Source organism: Anoplolepis gracilipes, chromosome 5, assembly GCF_047496725.1.
Source record: "Anoplolepis gracilipes chromosome 5, ASM4749672v1, whole genome shotgun sequence".
Lineage (NCBI taxonomy): Eukaryota > Metazoa > Arthropoda > Insecta > Hymenoptera > Formicidae > Anoplolepis > Anoplolepis gracilipes.
The window spans coordinates 1,376,713-1,403,730 of NC_132974.1; the positions used below are offsets into that span (position 1 = coordinate 1,376,713).

General features: G+C 32.1%; 4 protein-coding genes across 10 annotated transcripts in view; 2 read left to right on the forward strand and 2 right to left on the reverse strand.

Moving 5' to 3' along the window:
- The first annotated feature begins 190 nt into the window (after positions 1-190).
- LOC140665971 (uncharacterized) lies at positions 191-7,324 on the forward strand. Of its 4 annotated transcripts, XR_012046680.1 has the most exons (17): positions 191-580; positions 796-923; positions 1,110-1,211; positions 1,355-1,479; positions 1,547-1,730; positions 1,885-1,988; positions 2,198-2,314; positions 2,391-2,506; positions 2,591-2,639; positions 2,898-3,083; positions 3,210-3,408; positions 4,007-4,496; positions 4,580-5,334; positions 5,613-5,695; positions 6,225-6,390; positions 6,480-6,903; positions 6,953-7,324. XR_012046680.1 is itself a non-coding variant. In XM_072892630.1 (16 exons), the coding sequence occupies exons 2-16, from the start codon at positions 801-803 to the stop codon at positions 6,831-6,833; spliced, it is 3,153 nt and encodes a 1,050-aa protein (XP_072748731.1). In that variant the 5' UTR covers positions 192-580; positions 796-800; the 3' UTR covers positions 6,834-7,323. The 4 variants fall into 4 exon arrangements, 1 of the variants encoding a protein (XP_072748731.1); XR_012046681.1 differs by lacking the exon at positions 6,953-7,324 and having other exon boundaries at positions 192-580; positions 5,590-5,695; positions 6,480-6,612; XR_012046682.1 differs by lacking the exon at positions 6,953-7,324 and having other exon boundaries at positions 192-580; positions 5,629-5,695; positions 6,480-6,612.
- Positions 7,325-7,553: 229 nt separating this feature from the next.
- Rps25 (ribosomal protein S25) lies at positions 7,554-8,928 on the reverse strand. Its single transcript, XM_072892636.1, has 3 exons — positions 8,842-8,928; positions 8,051-8,143; positions 7,554-7,858 (listed from the first exon to the last, which is right to left on the reverse strand). Exons 1-3 carry the CDS (start codon positions 8,842-8,844, stop codon positions 7,595-7,597), a joined length of 360 nt encoding a protein of 119 aa, XP_072748737.1. The 5' UTR covers positions 8,845-8,928; the 3' UTR covers positions 7,554-7,594.
- A 93-nt stretch (positions 8,929-9,021) lies between these two features.
- Znt86d (solute carrier family 30 member 7) lies at positions 9,022-12,883 on the forward strand. 2 transcript variants are annotated; one of them, XM_072892631.1, is made up of 2 exons: positions 9,022-9,285; positions 9,819-12,883. In XM_072892631.1, the coding sequence occupies exon 2, from the start codon at positions 9,862-9,864 to the stop codon at positions 10,939-10,941; it is 1,080 nt and encodes a 359-aa protein (XP_072748732.1). In that variant the 5' UTR covers positions 9,022-9,285; positions 9,819-9,861; the 3' UTR covers positions 10,942-12,883. The 2 variants fall into 2 exon arrangements, with proteins under 2 accessions (XP_072748732.1, XP_072748733.1); XM_072892632.1 differs by lacking the exon at positions 9,022-9,285 and adding an exon at positions 9,293-9,441.
- Positions 12,884-13,224: 341 nt separating this feature from the next.
- The window catches only part of LOC140665970 (uncharacterized), a 227,048-nt gene continuing 213,254 nt past the window's right edge, over positions 13,225-27,018 (reverse strand). For 2 of the 3 annotated variants that reach the window (XM_072892628.1, XM_072892627.1), the window contains 2 exons: positions 19,178-19,387; positions 13,226-17,129 (listed from right to left, as the gene is read on the reverse strand). In XM_072892628.1, the coding sequence (XP_072748729.1) occupies positions 16,491-17,129; positions 19,178-19,387 (849 nt within the window). In that variant the 3' untranslated portion in view covers positions 13,226-16,490. Of the gene's footprint in view, positions 17,130-19,177; positions 19,388-27,018 lie in introns of all 3 variants that reach the window. The other variant, XM_072892629.1, reaches the window with a different exon arrangement.

A 27,018-nucleotide genomic window follows, 5' to 3' on the forward strand; every position in this document is an offset into this window, starting at 1 on the left:
CTTGAATCAGTGCTACAATCAAAAGAAAAAGACCTTTGACAAATACCCTAGGATTGTCTTCAAAAATTCATCCGGAGTAGATTTCTGAACGCAATCTAGGACAACCAATCAGCAACGAGCACCCAGTCATTCCGTTTTCCCTCCAAATCCTAGCTGAATTCACATTATTCGCATATATGTACATACCTGTATACGTAAAATATAGAACTTATGTGTCAAATACGTTCGTAAATACAAAAAAAATTGAGGATTAAGGAAATACAAATTTGACAGAATAATATAACTATGAAAAGTATGAAATTATAATTGGTAACTTCAAAGGTGTTATTTCGTGCGAACAATTCGTTATGACATGCTTCGGACACGTTCCTTCGATCAACGACGCGCCGACGCGGTTTGAAAGTTTCTGTTTATGTTATCTTATAGATGGAGATGAGTGTGATGTCGAGAGCATAATGGCGATAAAGAAATCACATCGGAGAGTACTTTGACTCTCGTATGTTCTCATTAGTATTCGCGATATTCTTGCCTTCATATATGACGACAAACGGTTTCGTCTTTCGTCGTTTCTGTTAACCAGGTGATTTTATGTCTCCGTCCTGTTAAATCTCGCTATTAAGTAATCGTCGTACACGTCAAACATGCCGTAAACATCGGTAAAGGTGCTAACAAATTGTTTAGTGATCGTTTGTCCTACCCGAATTATACAAATTTGGCTCGCGGTTTATTACCTTACGATTCCCGTTTTTCAATCTTGATCTTGATCAAGTTTTTCTGCGATCTTTTGTCATTTAGGCATAATGTCCGCCATGGGCAATTCCTCTCGCAAGGCCTGTTGTTTTTGCAACTTAACAGAAGACAATGAAGTGGAATATGGCAAATTCTATGAATATAATGGAATTGTTACACATTATTACTGCCTGGTAAGTCAAGTACTAAGTCAAATAATCTTAAATATATATAGAATTGTCTGGTTTTTATCTCACATTATTTATTAACATTTATTAAACGTGGAATTTATGAAATTTTTAAACTGTCTGAATATAGAAAGCTTATAATACAGCTGTCAGAATTATATTGTTAATACACATTATGTATATTTTTTTTAGCTTCTTTCATCAAATATGGAACAGAAAGGAAATGATGATGAGGGTATACTTGGATTTTTGACAGAAGACATACAAAAGGAACTTCGCAGAGGAAAAAGATTGGTATATAATTAAAAAATGATGCATTCTCTTAATAACTATATTAATATATAACTTTTATAATAAGTATTTTATAATTAGTTTAGTCATGTTTGTCTGATACTATAAATTATGAATTTATTTTGACAAGTACTTAATGTTTGTAGGCATGTTCATATTGCAAAAAGATTGGTGCTACTTTAGGCTGCTGTAATGTAAAATGTAAACGGATATTTCATTTTCCTTGTGGCTTGAAGGCTGGTTCATTACATCAATATTTTGGAGAATTTAGGTAAGGAAAAATCATCTGCTAAAAATTATGGTCAACCAAGCAATTTATGGTAATTGGAATGTTCCAGATCATATTGTGTAAATCATAGGCCAAAGCAACAACTTGATCAACATATTTTAAAACAGATTAGCTCATTAGATAATGTATTATGTTATATCTGTTACGATAAGGTAAACCCAAGTGATTTTGTGAACACCTTATGGGCCCCCTGTTGTAAAAAAAATGCATTCTTTCATCGTAAATGTGTTCAGGTTAGTTATAATAATACTTTCAAGCATGAAAAGCTTGTATTGATTGTTTGTTATTGCTAATTTTAAGTCAATAACATTTCAATTTTTTAAATACATTTATTATTATGCATAATATAAACATAAAAGTAGATGCAAGACATATTTTTTATTTCAGCAACTTGCTTTAAGTGCGGGATATTTTTTCAAGTGCCCTCTTTGTAATAATAAGCAAGATTTTCGAAATGCTATGTTAGAATATGGCATTTTCATCCCGAGTCAGTGAGTATAGAAATTTGACAGGTCGTTTTTTTTTTTTTTTTTTTTTTTTTTTTTTAACTACACATTTCTTTGGAATTTTTTAAATTGTGAACATTAGTTTGACTATAGAACTAAAAGTTACTTTTAGATTTTACTAATGGTACTAACATTGATCATTTGATAAGCATACGTAACATAGAGTAAAAACGTATATTTTTCATATAATATAGGGATGCATCATGGGAATTAGTACCAAATGCATTTGAAGAACTTTTATATAGACATGATCAATGTGACGCAGTAAAATGTCTCTGTCCAAAGGGAAGGAAGCATGTAAGCAGTAATGCGTAAGTAATAGCTGCTTAAAAATAATATTAAAATTATATATGCGAATTATTATGAAATGTTTATGAAATATTACAGTAAATGGGAATTAACATTATGTCGAATTTGTGGATCACAAGGTATTCACATGGCCTGTGGGCAATTAAAATGGGCCAATCCTGTATGGGAATGCACTGAATGTACTTCCATATTACGTAAGTATTTCTCAATTCACAAAAGGAAATACATTATAAATAAATGTTATAGTATTTACATAATTGTATTTTTTTCTCCTACAGATAACTCTAAAAATAATGAAAATGCAGAATCGGATAACAGTTTTGATGAGTATGTAATAAATTTACTTTTTTATTTTATAGATTAAACTTGTAAATCTTAATTTTATAGATAAATCTTTTAAGAATTTTATTTTATAAAATTAATTATTCATCATAGTAATCCAAGATAAATCTTTTAAGAATTTTATACAATAAATTTTATTATACAAAATTCTCAAAAGACTTATCTTGGATTACTATGATGAATAATTATAGTCTTTATATAATAGCAATATTTAACCTATACAATTATTGCTTTTATTTCTAGTTTGAATAGAGCTTCTGATTCAGATAGTGATACAGACATCTCTGTGGGAATGGACTTTCCTGTGTCATGTCCATCACCTAATTTTAGTTCTAGTTCATCTTCGATAACCTTGCCGGATTCCAACTCGGATGTTAAATTGCGTCCTGGACCACGTTCTTTTAAGTTACAGCAGCGAATGATTAAATGGTTAGACTGTAACTGTGTGTATATGTGTGTGTGTATGTGTGTGATAATAATTATAGTAACAATATTCCTTCAAATTTAATAGGCTATCTTAATAGAATACAATTAACTTATTGTTTTATTTAATAGGTTGGAATTAACAAATGAATTTATCAAGAAAAATACACCTAAAGTTAGTCAAGATACCAACACATCATTAAAAAATGGCGATAATGACAATAATACTCGGGAAGAAAAACAGGTGTCTAGTAATGACGTAACATCTCAACCGATTCAAAAGGAAGCGGATGTTATCACAATTGAGAGCGATGATGATAATGAAATAGAGGTTAACGAAATTAAAATATATTGATAAAATATATTATAAATACTTAAGAATTTTGCTCTTTTTATATTTTTTATTTTTATTTTTTAAACGACATTTATTGTATAAAATTATTAAAAGATTAAAAGATTTATCTTAGATTACTATGATGAATAATTATCATCTTCATATAATAGCATTGTTTAATCCCTACAGATTTTGTTTCTATTTCTATTAATTCTATTAAGTAGAGATTCTGATTCAGATTAAAAAATCTATAAAATAAAAATTTATTGAATACTTATCAGAACTGTTATCTGATTCTGTATCTTCATTATTTTTAGAATTATTTACATAAGAGAAAAAAACAATTATATAAGTACTATAACATTTGTTTCTAATGTATTTCTTTTTGCGAATTGAGAAAGACGTAATATGGAAGTACATTTAATGTATCTTCATACAGTATTGGCCCATTTTAATTGCCTTACATGCCATGTGAATATATTATTTTTATATAATTTATATATAAATATATAAATTATATATAAAAATAATATATTACATAATTTTTGTTTTTTATAATTCTTTTATAATTTTATAATTATAATTCTTATTGCAGATTATTACATTAAAACAAAGAACGGATTTTTTAGCTCCACTGCAATTAACCTCTCAGTCAAATATACATGTATTATCATCAAACGATATTATTAGGTCACAATTAAACACAGTAGAGACTGCAACAACTGAAAGTTTAAATTCTACATCAACTAATTTATTGGAAAAAGATAATATTGAGCTATATAAATCTGTTGCAACAAAACCAAACATTTCAAACAAAAGTGAACCTATTGTTTCTAAACAATTAGTTACATCGCAAGAATCCATGCCAGATCTGATTGTTTCAAATAGTAATGATTTCGATTACTTGGACACGGAAATGAATATTAAAATTACCAACATTACTTCTGTACCGCCCGAAGTGTTCGAAAGTGTACCTAACGAAGCATTATACGAGAATTCCATTGATACTTCGTCTCCTTCAACGAGTAAATCGTTGGAAAAACTTGTCACATATGTCGCTCCTCCAAAGCGTATATACGAAGAAGGTAATTTAAGAAAAAAAACTGAGTTTGTATACGTTATGATTACATGCATATAATTATGATAACATTTATATCACATTTTTCAGTACATAATGTTTACAATAATTATAAGAAAATCAAAAGAAACCATATTGGTGAAAAGTCTTTGGAAAATAATTCAACAGCCTTCTGCAATATTGTTGCATGTAATGAGAGTAAAGAGCAAAATGGAAAAATATCTCCAAGTAAGATCAATGAAATTCATGAAAAGAAAAATCCTTTGACGTGTACATCTGTAAACGAACCTTCCAATTCATATTATAATCAAAAAGATGACTCGTCTACCCAATTCATGTCATTACATAAGGCGGATGATGTAAGATGTACGAGTCAAGTTGCAGAAAATTCGGAAGGAAACATCGCATTACTTAATATACAGCAGAGTAATGAAAATTCTGCAGTTTCTGCAAGTCTGAGAAGGACGTATTTGCCTAGTAGCAAACGCAAAAGTCAAATTTGCTTGCCACTAGGAAATTTACCTCATATTTACCCCAATTCCGCTTTTACACACACATCAGTACCAAAGCCAGTTCCTATAACCAATAAAGATGTGGAAAACAATATGCAGTTTACAGGAAGAAATATGCTCTATACACCATCAAACACCATTATGCCAACAGATTTCACTTTGATTAATCATCCTTCAACTTTTCTAAGTAAATCGATGGAACTATATGCAGCTATACCTGTTATTGCAAACGGCAATCAGAAAAACTTGTTAGATGAGAAAACTAGCGCGATGAAGAATAAAGTATTTGCTAATGTATCCAGTCCTGACGATAGTTCTTCAAACGGCATGTCGGTGAGTAATGTATTTTTAAAAAAATTTAAACATTAAATAATTTAAATAAATAATGTAAATAATTATTATGTTTAGTTTTACACTATTTTTTTTATAAAATATTTTATTTTTCTGCAATAAACTTCTGTAAACCCCGCGTTTACGCTTTATAAAGTAATAATAAATATACAATAAGCACATTATTGATTCTGGTGAGAAATACGGTGCGGGGAGTGTATGTTATTTCAAGCAAATTTCCCCGTGCCTCCTCTCCAGTGTATATCTTGCGATTCTAACAGTGTGACGGGGATGCAGGATGCTGTCCTGCTGAAATTAAATCATCCGGCCAAAAGAAGACAGACCCATCATCTTCCTATCGGAGGTGAGTCTAATATAAATGTAATGCAAATTCTCTCTCTCTCTCTCTCTCTCTCTCTCTCTCTCTCTTTTTTTTCTTTTTTTTATATAGAGAAGTTATTGATGTGATATATTTGAGTAAATTTTTTTTGCAATATAAAATGACATGTCAGGACATGTATAAATACATATATGCTCTACTATATGCAAAAATAATTTATGTAAAAAAGAAATTGATTTTTTTGAACTTGTTACATGAGACTTCCTCCTTAAATAGTTAATTTCTTTAATTCTTATTGCAATGAATTGAGCTGTAAATTAATGTTTATTAATGATTTTGTTGGGAAAAAAGATATTTATTAGCTACAAAAAATAAAGCAAGCTAATTAAGATTTGCACTAACATAATATATACTGGTATTGTAATTTTTATAGTGATTAGAAAAATATAAAAAAGAAACTGAAAATAAAATACTGAAAGAAAACAAGGTTGATCTATATTAATATCTATATTAATATTAATATCTATATTAATATTAATCTATTAATGTGCAGTGCGGACAGCAGCAACGTCGTTGAATCGCACAATGTCGCGGCGACCCGCAGCGTCTTCCCCCGAGTCACAAACAATCACAGTACCTGTCATCAACCTAGATTGATACCGCAATATGTAAATTTACACGATCTAAAGTTTCGATGCTGCAAACCGGACCATGTTCAGGTATATTCACATGTAGAGCGATTAATAATAAATTATTAATCATTTTACCGAGAGCAGAAAATTTAATCACAATATCTCTGTATATGCAGATGGTTTTATATGATACTTTCTCTGTAAATATCTCTATAAAAAATTCCAAGGAGAGCAAGATTCTGACTGACAATGAGATGCGTCTTGTTTCAAGTGATATAGATCAAATAATTTGGAGTGCCACCCATGTTTCGAATAATATGTTTAACGAGCATAATATTCTAAATAAACAAATTGATGCATCCGATTCCATAAAGTTTATTCGGTGTTTAGCATTTGATAAAAATACTGTAAATCATAATAACGAAAACAATTTTAGACATAATGATAGTGAATCTTGTCTCAAAGTTAGTATAGATTTATGTAAAATACAAAGTCTGATCGATTCTAAACCAGAGCTATTTGTAAGTTAGAAATGCACTATTGATGATAAGCGGCATAAATGCACGAGTCGATTATATGGACAAGGAGATTATTTGACAGGTAAGATATGATATTGAGAACAGTGATAGAAACTATTACCAAAAAATAGTAACTTACAGAAAATTGCACGAGTAATATGGAATAAATGCAGATGTATAATATTGTTCCTGACGTGATTTATACACTTGTATGAAATTAAAAGCCAAAACGTGGAATTAAATATCTCGATAAACACATGTTGAATAGATAGATAGGTAAAATACTTTGTACGATAAAAAAAGTATAAATAGTAAAGCAGAAACAATGCTAATAATATTTTATAAAATATTAGTTTTGTATAAAATAGGAAAATATTCACGAGTAATTTTGTTTTTCCTTTCTCAAATAATAAGTTTCTGCTCGTATCTTTTCAAATAATAAAATTTTTGTTTATCTTAAAATTGTAACAATTGTATATATGTAATTTATAATAGTTATATAAAATTTTGGTTATTTTCTATATTATACTGATATAATAAAAAATGATTTTACTTACAAGCATTACTTTTCCTATCTTTTTTGTAATAATAATTTTGTAAAAATTAGAGATTGTATGTTCATTTAATTGAATACTCTATTTAGAACTCTTGCTTTTTCTCTTTATTATCTACATATATTATTTTTGTATTTTGACTGATTTTATCAAGATTAAAGAAATAAAAGTAATTGCATTTTTTAGCTTTAAGTTTTTTATTAAATTGACTTATACATATTAAACTGCTGGATCATCTCCCTTAGTAGTACGTGTATAGATAAGTTGTGCATGATGCTGCACAACTTGCTTGATTAAGCCCTTTTGCTGAAGCTCTATCAACGCTCGTCTGGCGAGAGAGCCTCTAATCTTTAACCTCTCGCTAACAATCGAAGGTGTAATCAATTTGTATTGTGGTACTTCTTTTAATAATTTTTCATATGTCGGCTTGTCAAAGAGTACTTGATTGTTTAACTTGTCACGTACTTTTCCTTTGGACCACTTCTGCAAGTAAAAGAGAGAAAATGTGTTAAAACAATTCTAATATTGCAAAATAAAAAATTAAAATTGTACATAATTTGAATCTCGTCAAACACATTAAATTAGATTTTGCTTCTGCAATTAATAAAGTTGATATATGTACATAAAGTGAGATTTAAAATCTATTATAAAATCATATATGATAAATTAACAAACCTTCTTCTTAGCTTTTCCACCAGATCCACCCTCCTTCTTCTTCTGGGTTTTCTGGGGTTGTTTGGAAGAACCTTTCGTATCCTTTTTAGGTGGCTGTAATAATAGATTAACATTAAGATACATTCACAGCAAGATAAACTTGATTACTTCCAAGGATAATCAGACTCATTAAATCAGTATTTTACTGTCACAGCTATCCAGAAAATAATTGGTCATCATATAAGGATGAAGAATTATACAAGTTATACTAAATATATATCTTTAATTGAAAACAATAAAAGAATATCCTTGAGATATTTTAACAATGTTTTGTATTATTATATATACTCTATACATACTTTTCACATATAAAATTCATAATTTGCACATTATATTAATATTAAATAATGCAAAAAATTGGAGTTATTTGAAATTTATAGAAACATTAACATAAATATACATACAGGTGAATATATGTTTCACTCACTATCAAGTATATTCAGATTATATTTCCGTTAATATAATTGTTTTTTAATTGCATCTTTGAATCATCAATATAGAATCGTAATTTCTTCGGTATAAAAAATATTGTATTTTATATTTTAATAGATTGTATGTAGCACATGGGTCCTTGATTATAGACAGGTTATATTTCTTATTTATAAACAAAAATCGCACCTCCGACACGTATTTTCAACTTAAATTTATCATTTTACGAATGCCTTTGCTCTCTACGTAATATTCACGAATTTATCGTAGGATTACGGTAAAAATACTTTCCGAAATCGCACAATTCACACGCGAAGACTTACCATGATGGCTGATGATCGAGTAAGAAGGAGGTCGGAAGTTGGCTGAGCGCCATGTCGATTCTGGCGATTGTGGTTCCATCTATTATCCCCGGATATCCGGTACTACGTTGCTCGAAGTCGCGACGGAAAGTCGTGTCGCGAAAAGTCACGATAACCGCGCCGTTACGATCAATTATTCCGACGCGTGACGAATTTTATTTCGCACGTGAATTTTCGCAGCGCGTGACGCATCGATTTAGCCACTTCTGCTCCTCTTCCTTCCCCCACCCCCTGTCAGGAGTGGCTGGTGACTGCGAAGCATGGCGCTCCGTTGTCCCGTATCCCACGCGCGGTCCGATTTTTCGCGTCTTTGACAGCCGGCATGTATCAAACGCCCGGTGATTGACGACGCCGAACGTTGTCGAACGTCAGTTCGTGAATTCGAATCGTCCATCGCAGTGAGAGGTGAGTCGAGGAAGGTGATTTTTAGGTTATGGTACTTATCAGTCTCGTAGACGTGTCACCGCATTTGCCGTACACGCGACCGGACGTACATACGTGCAATGTGTATGTATATACGTGTTGTTCCAATTAATACCGTAGTCAACAGCTGGAGATGTTGTACGTAGCGATTTACGATAGATTCAATTAACTACTTGTTTTGATAAGCAGTAGTAATAATAACGGGTTATATTAGACAATTAATATTTTATCTCTGATTTCTTTATAAAAAAAATTTCCGAATTTTCGAATATTTTTTAATAATGGGTATATTTTTACACTGAAAAATGATAAAATTTCTGTAAATTCTGAATAGTTAATTTGACAGAATGAAATATTCTACGGGAACATATACATGTGTTTTTTATTTTTAAAATAATTGTATTTAAAATCTTCTAATGAATATATTATTAAGCAAAATTTTTAAATCTTACTCTGATAATATTTTTTTTTTGTTGCTTTGTATTCTCTCACATGTTTAATTTTTTTCTTTATAGGACAGATTTTGACTCATAGGATTAACATTGAAGCAATTATAAAATGCTGCCACTTTCGCACAGTCCACGTGATTCACGTTCCAACTTCCGCAGTAGAGTGAAAGAGAAGCTGTTGGGTTGGAAACGTCTCATCTTTTCCGATCCAAATACTCGGAATTTATTCCTATTTCTGATTCTCAACTTGTCCTTCGCTTTCGTCGAACTGCTATATGGAATATGGACCAACAGTCTTGGCCTCATCTCTGACAGTTTTCACATGTTTTTCGACTGCACCGGTTTATTGTTTGGCTTAGCGGCGTCTGTCATTACAAAGTGGAGAGCAACTGAGAGATATTCGTACGGATATGTTAGAGCTGAAGTACTAGGTGGTTTTGTAAATGGTTTGCTCTTATTATTCATAGCCCTGTTCATTATGTCGGAGGCTGTGGAAAGGTCGATCGAACCACCAGAAATTAAACATGAGAGACTATTTGTGGTTTCTGTCATGGGACTTATAGTGAATTTAGTAGGAATATATGCATTTAAGCATGGACATGGCCATGGACACGGACATAGTCACAGCCATAGTCATAGTCATGGTGCGAAAGGACATCACGGTCACAGCCATGACAATCACTATTCTCTCTTGAATCACAATTATGATCATCATGTGGAAGTCGATATGTCATTTAGTGGAACAAACTCGCAAATTATGAAGGGCGTGTTCCTGCATATACTCGCGGACACTCTCGGCTCCGTGGGCGTGATTGTGTCTGCGGTACTGATGCAAATGTTCGGATGGATGATTGCCGATCCGATCTGCTCTATGTTGATAGCAGTATTGATAGTGTTAAGTGTAATCTCGTTGATGAAAGAATCATGGGAGATACTCATGCAGAGACAGCCAGTAGCTCTAGATCACATTCTACCACAGTGTTACAACAAAGTAACCCAGATACCTGGCGTGTATAGCGTACAAGAACCACACTTCTGGACACTGTGCTCAGACGTGTACGTCGGATGCCTGAAATTGGAAGTGGCCAGAGAAGTGGATTCCAAATCTGTCGTGATAACGACCCAAAAGATTTTCCAAGCGGCGGGCGTGAGACAGCTTACGGTTCAGCTAGATTACGCTCCCATGTGATCTATGAAAAGCATGACGCGCGTTGTGGAATATTCTTACAAATGTACCAGAAGTGTATTTATCTGCGGGCTCTGCCACAAGGAGACGGAAAATACAATGGTGCCACAAATCGTCTTCGCCGCGTCAAAAGTCGGTGATTGTACACTTTTGAATGGCAATCAGTCTCGTCTTGAACTACAAATCGTTTGAAAATTATATATGCCTTATAGAGAAACTCTGTTGACACAATACTGATTGAAAAATAAGTCCTAAAAGAATACCCAACCAAATCAAATTACTAGCTTAATCATTTTTAAATGCAAATATGTACAATTAAAAAACAAATCTATTTCCCACCAAGGCACGTTAGGTATTAAAAATACCAGGCGGTTACATTTCTTTTCTTCTAAAATCTCTCTGAGCAAATATTGCTATTTAACTTTATACAAATACCTTACCGTTACCAGAGTGAAGGCTTATTTCTTTGTTTGTACGAACTTTTACTTGTAACTATTCTAACTAAGCATTTCCAAGTTTAATTTAGTTTACTATAATGTAAGAGTAGCATTGCTTAGATTTTTTATTTTTGCAATGATACTTTATATATATATATATATATATATATATATATATATATATATATATTTATATGTATATTTATATTTATATATAAGTCTGTGAACATATTTTTAATGAGACCTCCAAGACAATGTGAACGAAAGAATATGCTGAATCTTACATAATTTGTCCACTGATTTATTATTTATATAGAATTAAATTATAATTTGTAAGCTTGTCATAAAGAACTCAAATGGCCATAGCAATCTGAGGACAGCTGTAGGAAGCTAGTCATATCTATGCAAGCAAAAGCAGAAGTACATACAGTAAATAACATATACATAATTAAATATCTGCAAAAGAATACTTTGACACAGAAAATTCATTATTTTATACATTGATTTAAAAAAAAGTTGTAATTTATATTTTCCGTCCATGCTAAGTATTATCTTTCTTTGTCAAAGTAATATGTTACATCAATAAATATAACTTAGCATGTGTGAAGAAAATACTTGTTGAACAATATTGATTATATATAATATACAATCTGCTGAAGATGAATTTATGTTATTTGTACATAATTTATAATTGTTATGTTATCAATTATAATTATATTAGAAGCCAATATCGATATTGTAGTGACTACAATATAGTTAAAATAAAATATTAGAGAATACTAAATTAACAATGAAAGATGAAAGCTTAAAGGCATGTAAGTCAGAATTCAGAAAGGAAAACATTCTTTCCCTTTTAGAAAAATATTTTCTTTGATTTTTATAATTAAATTTTTTTTAATCCAAAACAACTTTTCTAGATCTTTGAGAAAACTATGGATAATTGAAAAAAATTGTTAATATCGTTTTTCTTCAAATTTTCTTAATTTCACACATAAATAAATAATAGACGGCTCGAAACATTTAGAGTAACAATAACAATTTCATCGCATTTTCACGAGGTAGAGATCGATCAGCATATATATATATACTACATGTATCATGTTACATACATGTTAATATACATAGAGAGGGAGAAATATTATTCGAGACATTACTTCCAAGTGTGACGTGATGCAGGCCAAATTGTTAGCTATTACGTTACTAGTAATAGAATATCACAATGAAATTATTTCTGGTCGCTATAGACTTCATGCAGAGACGATCGCGCTTATACATCGCGACATTAGATGCGGCGATCAATGTTCTTTTTCTAGATTTTAGATAAATAAATGGTGTGACGATAAGAGCGAATATTTGTATAAGGCATGAGAGACTGCTTCATGCTTTACGGATCTTTGTTACGTTTTTTTTCCAATATCTTCATTGTATAAATTTATGAATGCGCAAATAAGTGTGGCTATTATACATAAATGGAACGTGTAAATATAATAATAAAGATACGTACTTATACAATGGGCTCTTCATCTCTTGCAATTCATAGTTTGCGTCTGTTTACTGATGTCAATTAATGATTATTATCGATGCTTTACAAACATCTGGAGCACAAACACGAATTTCTTATAATTTATGATAAAAAAATGAAAAAATTACATGTGTTTAATTTATTAACATATATATATATATATATATATATATATATATATTGATATATTATATTTATATTATATACGTATTAATATATGTATTAATATATATTAATATATGTAATTTAATATAATAAATAATATATTAGCTAATAACATTATCTATTTTTCTAATCTTCCTCTGCATATTATTTTTTTAAATTTTAGTAATCACTCATATTTATTCTAATTAATAATAAATCAAGTATAATCTTTTTATTTTATTGATAATAATGATATTATAAAATAATCGATGGCTTTAATATCGTATCAATTCTATTATGTAAGTTTGTTTCATATTTGTGTCAAGCATTTAAATCGCGGATAGCATAAAATTATCGAGAACAAATTCTCAAACACATATTACATTTATTTGAAGAAGATATGTGTACACATATAAATACATAAATATTTATAATAAAATTATTCAAGTTGATTCCCGGCACGTGCGAATAATGTCGGTCGCTTATCTCGCCAGTCGCCGTTTTGATCGCTTGGCCACGTAACTAAATGTACGTTTGTGTATTTACTTGTGTGCGTGGGTGTGTATGATGTGTGTATATTTATATATATATGTGACCATCAACTTCAGTCTTGCCGAGTGTTGGTTTTCTTGTAAAATGGGTCATAAATGTTAACAGATCGCGCGGTGTAATCTCTTTCGCTCCGCGCGATATAATCGAAGAGATTTTTATGTACATAGCAAACTATCAAAAATGACAAAATTCGTCGTACACACGCTCGAGCGGGAGCACTTATGTATCTAGTTTCGGATAATAAAAGATTACGCGGGATGGGAGTGCTGTACGTTCTTGGAAAAACACTAAAAGGGAGAGAAAACTCTCAATGAGTACTGTCCTCTAAAAGCGCCAGACAAAATCCGAAATCATAAATCAAAAAATTAACGAATGCAACGAACAGTCTTGTGTCCCTGATGTTTCAATTGTAATTTTTTTTATAGTAAAATGTATTGAAGTTAATAGGTCCTCTCTCTCTCTAGAGATTAATTTAATTATAGCATTATTTATAGACATATATATTATAGGTTTTTTTAAATTTCGATTTAAAGATTGATCACAAAAGATATTTAACATAAAATTTAAAAAATGTAATAAGTGTTTTTGAAGATGTATTGAAATTTAAATTAAAGCAAACTCAAGACAGTTTTTTAATAAAATTATTGTAATTGAATTTTCCAATAAGATTAAGATTTAAAAATATTTTTGTGTATTATTTTTATAACTTTTTAAGTATATAGGTACATTTCTCAATCTATGATAAAAATTTTTATATTTAATATATTTATTCCTTTTATATATCTTAGTAAATATTATGCAATTTTATTAAAACTGATGTCAGATTTTCGTTGGGCGCTTTATATAAGGCGGAACTCCAAAATAAGCAAAAATTTCCCTCGCATTTCGCCGATTAATCTTCTTTTTTTTTTTTTTTTTTATTTTTATCAGTGGTTCCAGTTGAATGGCAGTTATCGTTGGTGCAATTGATCACGACTGATCATCTATCAATCGAAATCACGTTGCGTAACATCGTTCTCAGCTCATGTAAGATACGTTTTATTGGATTCGTAGCACAATCGCAGGAACGACTTTCTAAAATGTTTACGCGACATTGATAAACGATACCAAAGCATTCGCAGTTCACATCTAGCGCTAAAGATGATCGAACGTTTATTCGCGATGAAATTGGAAGCGATCTTTTTTTCATTTGTATATATATAGATAACGATATATATATATATATATATTAACATCAAGTTTAGCGCTAAATGCAATACGCGAAGAATGCGGATCTTCAAGTATTATGTGTTTGGCAGTCATCTTAATTATAATAATTATTTTATACAACAATAGCCTGCATCGGTGCCTGCCTATGTGTGTACTTCTATCTTAAAGAATTATGAATGTTCGACTTTCTTTCCTTTCACGCCTTTCGCGGAAAAACGCGTAATATATACGTAATACGCGCATACGTGTATATGTTTTTCGTATATTCTACCGTTTAAAATTTACTCTATAAAATTTCTTCAACTTCCCAACAACACGCCACCTTTTCGGTAAAGCTATCGCATTTCCTCGCCGATCACAAATGACGGTCGGTCGTAACATTTAATAATATCGTGTGACGATCGTGTGATCTATATCGCTAAATAATATATTACTCTGAATCGTATTTTACATCTCCATCTAACAACAACATACTTATGTAATTGCAACAGCCTCTTGTGTTTCCCCGCTTAAATATTCTTTTCGCCTCGCGATAAGTATTTCCGTTTCCCCTCGTTCTCTAAAAAATATTAAAAAGGAGATCCTCTTACACGGCAATAAACTTTCGTTCATCCAACGGATTTCCAATAGATTTTTAAGAATTCTAACAATAATAATGAGATTTATTCACAAAAAATCCACTAATCATGAGTACGGATTATAAATATAAATAAAATATAAAATAAAAGTGATTTTGCTCTTTTTCATTAAAGCAAATCTCCGACTAATGATCGAAAATAATATAATTTCTCGAAATGGCATCTAAAAATGAAGATTTTATTCATATAAAAAGATGTAAATGAAAATATATATATATATATATATATATATAATTTTCATATATTAGACCCACTCTGATAATGATGTTACTTGAACACGCTAATATTTTTAAAACAATCATGCTTTTCGTTTAAAAGCAAGAGTATTTCAAATAAAAGATATATTATCTATTCTACATTTCTATTTTATGTTTTTACTTTTAAACCAATGTTTCTGCTCTTGCTATTTGGCATCATTTTTATTCATATGACACATCGATAGTTAATACCTAATATTCATTTTGTTAAAATAGTGAGTCACTTTACATAACATAAATTTCTTTGTTTGTGCTGATATCATTAGTTTTTTGAAAACGTTAGATGAATGAAAATACTTTCCGTTATCGCAATGAATCATCCTTGAGAGCTGATAAGATCGCTACAATCTACAGAGTCTAGAGTAGATTAACGCGCCTCGAAACACACGCGCAGGAAACGAAATCACAGTAAGACAAAAATCCATAAAGTTAACCCGCATTTCCTCTTTCATCTCCATACATTTTCATCTCTTATTCACCATGCGTCACACGACTGAAAACGACGTTGATTCTTCGATATTCTTTGATATATTCGTCTTTTCTAAAAAATCTGTATTATATCCACCTATCGCCTCTTTATATTTAATTCTTCATTTGATTCTTTACTTCTTCCTCAAAGTACGACTTTATTCTTCCTTCTTGTTCTCTACCTTTCTCCTCTTTTCTGAATTCTTTTAATCTCACAATCTAATCCGCGAAGAGATCAAATCATTTCGTTTGATCGACTCTTTGTTCCTTCTTGCCTCACGGCAAATTATTTCAGGCTAACTTCCTCCAATTACTCGCGGTTTCTTCATTTCTTCTTACCACGGCCACCCTTCTGCATCTTCGTGATCTTCAAGCGGCAGCTAGGTCCGCCGGTATAAACTACTTCTGTTCTGCCGCCTTCTTCGGCCGCGGTCACCAGAGCCTTGACCGATCTCACGTGCACGTCTTTGGCACTGATTTCCAAGGCGGTGCCAGGGTAACGATCGCGCACGCACTTGCCGATACTGGTAGCTTGTGTCTCCGTAAGCTCGATACCGTCCAGGCATAGCCAAGTGAGGCATTGCAGATGCGTGAGGATCGTCTGCACAAACACGTGCTCCATTTGCACCCGCTTGGCGCTGTCAGTGACAATCAGGCCGTTCGCCTTGAGAAAGCTTAGACCGCACAACTTGAGATACTTGGCAATCTGCCGCATCGTGCGATCGCTGTCCTCCAGAGTGATCCGCCAAAAGTTGATCCGGAGCGATTGCAGACTGCGAAAGTGTGTCGCCAGGCAGCTGAAGAATTGTTGCAGTATCTTGTCATCGATGAAGAGCAGCGAGCCGCTGCTGCCGCCGATCGTTGACTTGTCCAGCGACAGATCGAGTTCGCTCAGCGACGTGAAACCCGCCAGGAACGGCAACAGCAACGGTCCACGCAGCGCTAAACGATCGTTCACTGTCACCTGCAATCAGAAATAATTTCTTCGGTAAATCTTATCGGACGCTATTTGTTTCGCTCACTTTCAGCTTGAGAGACGTATAAAAAGAGAGATGCATAGGGTGTCCTCTGATTTAACAGGCATTTTTTTCTATGAATTTCTTTAAATATTTCCTTTAAATTAATGTTTCTTAAGTTTGAAATGACAAGTGAATTGAAACTGATTTGAAACTTCAAAGGTTAATATTTGTTTCATAGTGAAGATTTATTTTATTTTAAATAAAATTTAATTTATAAGAATTTGTAAATTAGATTTTTTAGCGGAACTCTATGCACCTTTTTTAATTTTTACTTAAGAACTTAAAAAGATCAATCTTAAAGTCACGAGAGAGAATTTAAATTAGCTTAATCTTTTCAAGCTTTTAACAAAAGTGGGTTAGATTAAACTGTTGCAACAAACTCTTCAAGGAGAGAGTTAATTAACAAAGATACTTAACGTTGAAAATTGAAAATTTGCGATAAGTAAAGATATTTTTAAGAAAAAAAAAACTGGATTGTAAATTCGTAGAAATGAAGAAGCCGTCTGCAAAGCTTGACGCTCTATTTTAAAGTCACCCTGTACAGAGGAAGGGAAGCAGAATCAGGAGTCGACGTAATGCGGGGACAACGAAGACGAATGTCGAGGGGGTTCGGGCCGTCCTTTATTTATCGCCGTCGTGGCACAACCGACTGTAATTGCGCATGTAATAGAAAATATATGAGTTACATAGATAAAGAAAGGAGAGTACACAAGCTCTGGCAAACTTTTCGAGCACGGAATTGGCATTTTGAACGTGAAATAAAATAAATAATTATTTTAATATCCATCTCTTCTTTTTATAAAATGTACAAATAAAATATACAGTCTTTACTGAAATAATCTAAGTATCTAAAAATATACTTTATATATTCAAACATATATTTAGCATTAAAAATAATTATTTTTCGCGCGATTTTATTTACGTATCATACTTATGTATAGATACATTCTTCCTATATAAAAGATGTGTTTGCCGGTGCACTGTAATATAACTGACACATCTTGCATTTTCCTTCTAAAAAATGTCCTAAATGAATTCTTGGACAGACATGCTTGGATCAGAGTTTCTTGACCCCAAAGCGACGATATTAGGCGAAGAGACAATATCCGGAATGTTATGGGATAATACAGCACGTTTACAATTTCCTGACTAGGGTCAAAATTAACAGGAAGAGGGAGACTATATATATTAGACGAGGGAAAACGATATTCGGTGGACTAACCGATTTTCTTCGTGACGTGGTTCATGAACCATGGCGCAGATTCATTTTTCAAGCGGAACGGATCATCTCCGTGGGACAGGAAACCTGGATCACGAACTGTTCTGCTCTGGATCGAGGCGCGAGTGTACCTAATGGATTCTGCGAGATCTCGGAAACACGATAGGTATACAGCCTTATATACATTCAGGGGAGTTGGGGCAGAGAGACGGACAGTTACATCTGCGTCTACTACTGATACCGTGATACTATGTACATATGCTATCTTCTCGTAACGATACGGATATCCGTATGTAGCGCACTTGAAGACATGTAACCACATCAGCGGATGGCAAGCTTCGTATGTTAGTCCAGTATAATGAGATTGCATATGTTATTAACGTCAGCGTTGTTATATTCCGGGATCAGATTCGTAAGCGAGTTTGTAAGTGAGTTTGTAAGCGAGTTAGAACATTTAATGGCTTCTCTTCTAATTATTTTATATACTCCATTTCGAATAACATTGTATAAGATAGTTCAGAGCCATTTTACACAAGTCTCTTCTAACTTTGCTGTGTAAATCGTGACCTTCTCGCACACAGTAATACATTTATAATATTAAAAGCGTTTGAAATGGAAATTATAAGACCGGAAAATTAATTAATTAATTAATTAAGAAAATGTACAAGCGCGTTTAAAAACAAAATAAATAAATAAGATAATCTCTTTGGGCCATCTTCAACACACAATAAATTAAAAAAATAAAATCAACAATCAAAAGTTAACTTTGCTCACCTGGAATCCCGCTAGTCTCAGGAAGACGATCGCAGGACAGGCCGGAGGTGGTGCAGCTCGCAGAAGCTCGGCGCCGGCATCGTCGCGACGTCCTAATCTCGCCAGGGGACCCTCGTGCACCGCTAAATGCAAACGTGCGTTGCACAGGCTCAGTTCACGGACGCTCGTGTATCTCAATAACTCGGAGAACACTGCCAGACTGTCGGATTCCTGTTAAAAGCAGACAAATTAAACTCCAAGGATACGACTATATACACATGTGTGTGTGTATATATATATATATATATATATATATATATATATATATATATATATAATGATTGTAAGATGTATATGCATATGTTGTATAATTTATATTAATCATATATGTTTAAAAATAAAAAAAATAATTTTTTTTAAATTTAATAATTAATTTGAAAATATAATATAATATATTTTATATATTTATAATTTGTATATATTAAATTTTATATATTTATAATTTATATATATTAAATATATTATAAAATATGCATAAATTTTTTTCGATCAATTATTATTATTATTATTTTCAATAGAGCTATTTTTTTTTTATTCTATTTATGTAATGACAAATGCAGGATTTGCTACAGCTGTCAACTATACATCTCGCGTACACCGCCTAAGGTACTGGCATTAGTTTACAGCCAGTGCGCTCGAACGTACTTTACGCACCACCCTCTGACGAAGTTACATTATGTTAAAAGAGCAAAGTGGTTAATGCTTCCGTTAAATCGCGCGTAAACGACGCGGACCTGTGAAAATGTCTACGTCAGAATCCGTAAGCGTGCAACATCCGCGCAGGCTTCGGGTTCGCCGGAGCTCCGGTTAATCCCATCCCGGTATGTCGTACCTCGTCGCTCCGTAGCCGGATTACTTTGGTCTCACTCGACCTAATCTGCCACGAGAATGTCGTTAAGTCGAACGGAGAGCGTCTTAGCTCGCGTTTCGTCGTCGTGACGATCTCGTCGACTACACGTCGGCGATATTACGTTATTCCGACAATAAGACAGCGAGGAAGAAACTGTGTGCACAACGTGAATTATACCGGCATCGCTGTGCATCGCCCGGGTACGGTAACATGGGATTAACGAGGCGATTAATCTACCAAAGTCATCTTGTGCGAATTAATCGACGTGCTTTCCGTCGTGAAGACGAATTCGTCGAATTTCTCGAGAGAGAAATTTTCCATCAAACTCTTTCTCACAAAGTCGCATCTGCTAAAGCGTTTAAGCTTCTATTAAGAGTTAAATTAAATGTACTATCAAATTAGATCTCCTTTCTCGATGTATCGAACACGAAGGGGCTGAGGAATGATGAAGGAATGAGAAGGATCCGAAAACATGGCGCAGCCCTGGCTGATTCTCGGGCCATGAGAATGGGACACGAACGATATAGCTTCATTATGCAAGAAACGTCGTCATGTACGGGGAGTGCATCTCACGGGAGTTGGCGAGCAAGCAGAGAGAAGAGCTCTCGCTTCTCTACGGAAAACTATGTAAGCGCAAACCCCGGCTGTTTGCCCAGTTTACGCGCAGTACATTAAACGCGTGCGTTCATTAATAAGTTAGTTTTACTTTCGAACCTTATGCGAGATTTATGCGAATCTCGAGCTGCGTAAACCAAGCTTGATGAGAGTTGTGCAAGACGCTGACAGCAAAGTTTTTCGAGGCCATATATGCAACATGATTATTCCATCGAACGTGATTAATAACGAGATAAAATATTTATACTTTTTAATAATAAATATTGAAATAAAAAATGCTTTACCTCTTCACACAACTATTGCTTATTATGTATATTTCGTCCAGATCATTATTAAATATATTATTATTATTATTATTATACAGAGAAATATTATTTAAGATTTTGCATAAGTATTTAAGATATGTAAATAAAAATTTATATTTTCTGTATTGAAATATTTTAAAGTTTAATATTTGGGTTTTTTTTGATAATTTTAACATTTTCCAGGAAATTCTTTTAATGATTACTTATATTAAAATTATATAAAAACGTATGTGTATTTCTTAATCATTTCATAAAATGTTATTAAAAATAAGAGAATTAAAGAGATTAATTCTCTATTTTATATTACGTAAATAGAATAATATCGTTAAAATATCAATAGAATATTAATTTTTTTTCTTTTGACGCACAGCTCGTTCCTCTCGGAGTAATTTATCAGTAAATGTAAAATAATAACGACATATCCTCTTTCTCGATTTAATTAAAAAATGTGCATCGTGCATCGTGAGGATTATTTTTGTATCCGGTGGACAAACAGGGTCGAGGATAGATCCCATTCTCACGAAGGACATGTTCGATAGTTCATTTATTTACCTTGACCCAGCTGACGTATCTCGATCGAATAAAAAAAAAGATTCGATATTAGTAAGCAAGTCTAAAAAGCAAGGTGCTTACAGCGCTTTGACAGATTATTACATTTTATTACACATAGCGTGCAAACGAGTGCCAACATGTCCATCTAATCGTTTATGATATTATCAAACACAAATGTATACATATACATGTATACATTACACATACATTGTGTATATAAATATCTAACTCAGATTAAAATGTGATTAAAAAAAAAACCATATCATTCTAAAATAAAAAAAACTCAGTATGTGCATATGAACTATAATTCAATATGAAAAAAGATATTTATTCTATTTTAAAGATATAATATTTCATGAATAAAACATTTTAATTTTAACGTAAAAAAATAATTAAATCACATACATACATACATACAGTATGATGTTATACGAGAAATTTCAACTTGCACCGTTTGTCGAAAATCTTTGTTTCAAAATTTTATAACACACTGTTGAAACTTGGGCTATCTCGAACTAGGGAATACCTTGTATATATTATATTTTCGTAGTCTGTCCATTCTATAGTTTCTCGACCGTGCGATATGTACACTTTAAATTTTCACGTGTATGTATGAGGCTACATATTCCCTTGATAATGATGTTAAACTTTACATTACCGTATACACATACTGTTTTTTCTCTTCACTAAAGTTTCTAAATTGGATAAGATATCTATAACACTAGTTCAGTTCCATGGGTCAGTGATATACATTTGGAACTGGTAACCCAGTTAGATTATCTACGTTTCTTTTAATTTCTTGTTTACCAAAAAAAAACTGATACAGATTTTGAAGAGATAGCTGGATAATTATGTTTAAAATATTCAAAAACAATAAAACAACTATAGAGAGTATTTTTATCTATTTATATGATTTCTAAAAACATAATAATTGTAACTAAAAATACACAAAAAATTCTTTTACTTTTTTATTTTTTCAAAATATTTGCAACCAATTATTTTACACTTTTTAATTGTCTCTCTAAGTGTGTTTTTAAGAAAGAATTAGACAAATCAGCTGCAAACGTTAATACATCTAATATATTTCGAGATTTATGAATTTAACCATTTTACCCAAAGCAATTTTCGCCTTTTAAAATATAAAAGTAATAATTAATTTATGAATTAAAGTACAAAAAATTACATGAAAATAAAAATATTAACTTGAATAGTTCCTCCATAAATACATAATTTCATTTATCCTATGTATTTTTAAAATATACATTGCATATATAAATCTTCAAGTGTGTTAAGCCACGTAAGATTAACAAACGTGTAACGAGAGCGCAAAATGTGGCGTTCACTGTCCTTTGAGATTCATCTCGTGTAAAATTCTAAAGTAACGCGGATTTATTGTTGCTAACCGCGATATTTACGAGCGGTGATATTTATTGCTTCCTGACAAGCGCTTGTTGACGAGCGCCGCTTCCTGGGGAACGCTTCGTTCTCCAACTCGCTCGCGAAATCCTGCCCGGTTTCATCAGCGTGCGGTTGAAGAGCGGAATGAATAAAATCGCGCGGCGCTGAATCCAGCACGTCGTCGTCAACGTCGAGATGAAAAGCGGATGAGATGCGTACAGTACATACGTGTCTGGAATTTGTTTTTTGACTTTATTTAATTTGAAAAGCACGTAAGAGAGTTGTCGACGACAAACGACACGAGAATCCATCTTTGACATTATCCCGCGGATGCGCGTACGAAGCCGAATTTGCGAAATTTCATTCGCGCTTTAGAGATTGTACATTCGATGCAGATGCAGATTCGGTGATAAAGTGCTGCGAGACTTATGTCCCTAAGAAAGTACGAAATAGTACCATCTCGGGATCTTAAAACGTAATTTTGAGTAAAGTTGTGAATGTACGTAAGCTTTCAATTCTCAATTCTAAATTTCAAACTCCCAACTATTTGGTCTCCACTCTTAGCTATTAACCTTTGGTCCTAAATAAACTCTCAACACGAGATTAATAAGTAGCGTTCATTTGTCAAAAATATAAAATGTATACAGAAACTGAAAAAAACAGTTTAAATGAATATTTATCTTTCTCTTACTTTTTATCATTATTAAATTTCAATGTCTCATCATTTTTGATCGAATTTAAACTAACGATGTCCAATATGTAATCTAAAAATGTTAAAATAATAAATGATGAAAAAACCATATATGTATTTGTTGTAATAAATTTGTTGTCTCGTTGAAATTAAAATATAATCGCGAAAGAAAAGAATATCATATCGTGTATAAGTTTCTTATGAGATATATTATAGATATATATTTTTAAGCACAAAATTGGTTATCAAATTATTATAAAATGTATTTGCTTTATAAAGTGTCATCTGTACAAATTAATTATTTAAGTAATTTTTGTTTTTGCCAAAAAAAAATAAATATATGAAAGAGCAATAATAAATGAACGTACTGAAAAACTTTATGAAAAAGGCAAATTGCAGCAAGTACCGGCAAAAAGCACGAAATGAGCGCAAAACCGCGACGTTTTTCGTAAAACCGCGACACGAAAAATCCCTCACTGTTTTTTTCCTCTGGAAGCTTTTCCGTTCTCCGGATGAAACCGTAGATGGAAAAGCTTCATCGCGCTCTAGTATGGCACGAGAAAGAGCCGAATTTGTCAATGTGAAAAACTGCCCCGGATAAACAATGAGACGAATTGCAGTGACGTAACTAGGTGAAAATTTCTTCAAATTAAATTAAGCTTTTCAATGGTTTTATATCATACACAACAATATCTTTTTTCTCTCATAAATGATATATAATAATGTGTGTGTGTATCGTTATATAATAAATAATATGTTTCTGCTTTCTTTATAATACCTATATAATAGACACAAAAATATAAAAAATTAATTCATCATTAATAAAAAGGAGTTCTAAAGAAAGTCGAAATTAAATTAAAAACTGTACAATAATAGATACCTAGTGTCCGATACAGATGCACCTAGCTAATGCAAATCAACTAATTGTTAGTAGACATCAGAATTCAATGTATGTACATATTTACATTTGGGGTCGGTACATTCGAATGGATCCTATACATGTGAGCTTAATTCAATCAATTAATTTCATCAATTAACTGTGTGCTGTATATTAATGTCAGCAAATGTCAGTTAATTTTACATTCTCTACTCTTCTTTTTGGACATGCACGCGTATCTTTATCTCAAAGAATGAACAAAACGCAGTATTTACTTTTATTCTATTGTAATGCAATTATTTTTTTTTATATTTTACCGCAGAAAAATATACGCGAGTTTCTACATGAATGGATTTTATTTTATTTATAATAGAATTATTTCTTTTGTTTACAGTACGATATTAAATTTGTTGTATGTTACCACCTCATCTAGTTACGCTCTTGAATGAAAACTGTAAAAACGTCGTCGGTCTTTAATGTTTTTTTTTTTTTTGACGACGTTCTGCTCGAGGGATGGGGTTGAAAAAAGAGGCACGTATGTCGCCCGTTGCGTACCGCACGCCCTCGTAATTCACCAACGGGGGATTTGCAGCGTATGGAACGTGTGATACCAGTTTTATGCACGTGATCTCCTCCTTCCTACTTTTTCTCCATTTTCTAGAAACAGCAGTCCTTTTTTTGGCAGGAAATAATTCCGCCGGCGGATCGTCAGATTTACGAGGGCACTCACTTGGCACTCCAGCCGAGCGTGCCAAGCGACTGGAATAATGCCGAGAAAATTGGCTGAAATTACGGAGACGCGCCATCCTGGGGATCGTGTAATGAACCCCGTGACTGTCAACGACACGGGTTCGCGCAGTCCTCTGGATAAGATTTTTTACGATTTTCGATTATATGTGATGGTTCTCTGGTCTTGTCGGTTAAAGTGAGCCATGTGTTTTGCCTAATATGATAAGTTTTCTACGTATTCGTAGTGTGCTTGTTCCAAAAATTTAATAATAATTAGATACATATAATTATATGCTACAGTAAAATGTAGATAACATCATATTGTAAATATTCTGAATAAAAGTAAATTTGTAAAATGATATGTTTAAAATGTACGGTGTGTAAAAAATGTTGAACTTTTCCAAAATTAATATATCGTTGCATTAAATTGGTGGAGAGAGAATGTGATGTGAAAAATTTTACAGAAATATTTAATTTTAGACCGAGAAGAGATAAAATCAAATATGCGTAAAAAATTTACAAAAAATTCTGTCAAGTTTATCATTTAATTATTAGAACAGTACGCATGAATTTTCACGAAATTAAATATGCGTATTTGGACGTAACGTGAAACGTTGCGATAACACAATCTGCTTAATTTGGAACGGATCAACGTGCAGATTACTAATTTATGCGATTTGCCAGCGTTTGATACAATAGCGAATAAAGTGTAGCGTTTTGATTGAAACCGGACAAATTTAGATTTATGGGATCGTTTCACGACGTAAATAGCTGATTCGATCTGTATGTACATCTTTATACGTGAGAAAATTAGACAGCATAAATAAATAATTGTATACAAAATTATGGAAATGATGCGATTTATTAAATTCTTTTCCAAATTTGCCGAATTACTATTATATTGAATCATTGATTCCTACAAGGCCAAAAATGCTCGAATAAAATACTCGAATTGATTATACATATTTTATTCTCTAAATATAAGAAATTAAATAAAATAAATTTATAAAACAGAAGAGAAAGAGAATTTGATTTAATATATTTAAAATATTTTATGTATTAATATATTTAATATATTTTATATTTTTTAATTAAAAATTTTTATATAAAAAAAGTTGAACTCTTTTTCATTATTAACATTTATAATTTATAATATTTAATATGTATATATATATATATATTAAATATTATAAATTATATTTAAAAGCAGTTGAAAATGAAAGAGTCGGGTTTAATTAACGACGGGAGTATGTTACGTTTACGCAGGTGATTTTCCGCGCAAAATGAGGTCAACTCTGTAAATCGAGAATTACATTCGGCAATTACAGCGCGTTGTGCATATATACTTGTCGGTTTGTTGATTATTGGCGACACGTGTCGGCTTCGTAATTTATGTTATTCGCGCTGGCAGCATTTTATGCGGTACACTGGCCTGACTTGTCTTCGGGGTCGGGATGGGATGGCGAATAATGCCAGAAAATTAGGACGGAAGGAAGCGGTGTTTAATAGTTTCCGACGCAAATTGATTCCCGCTAATTGCGGAGCGTCGGCAAGAGCGCCGTATAATTTTCTCTTTTCGCTGGTTACAAATTATTTTACAGCTTCACGGGATACCGCGACTACCTTTTCAATAAATCGACGTAATTTTAACGCATTATTATTAAATATTGTAGCTTCTCTGTTCGTTGCGTGATAAGCTTGATTTTGTTACTATAACGCAAAATATATTCGTTTCGCAATTTTATTTACAATAAAAATTCGATTATTATTTCGTTGATAGTAATA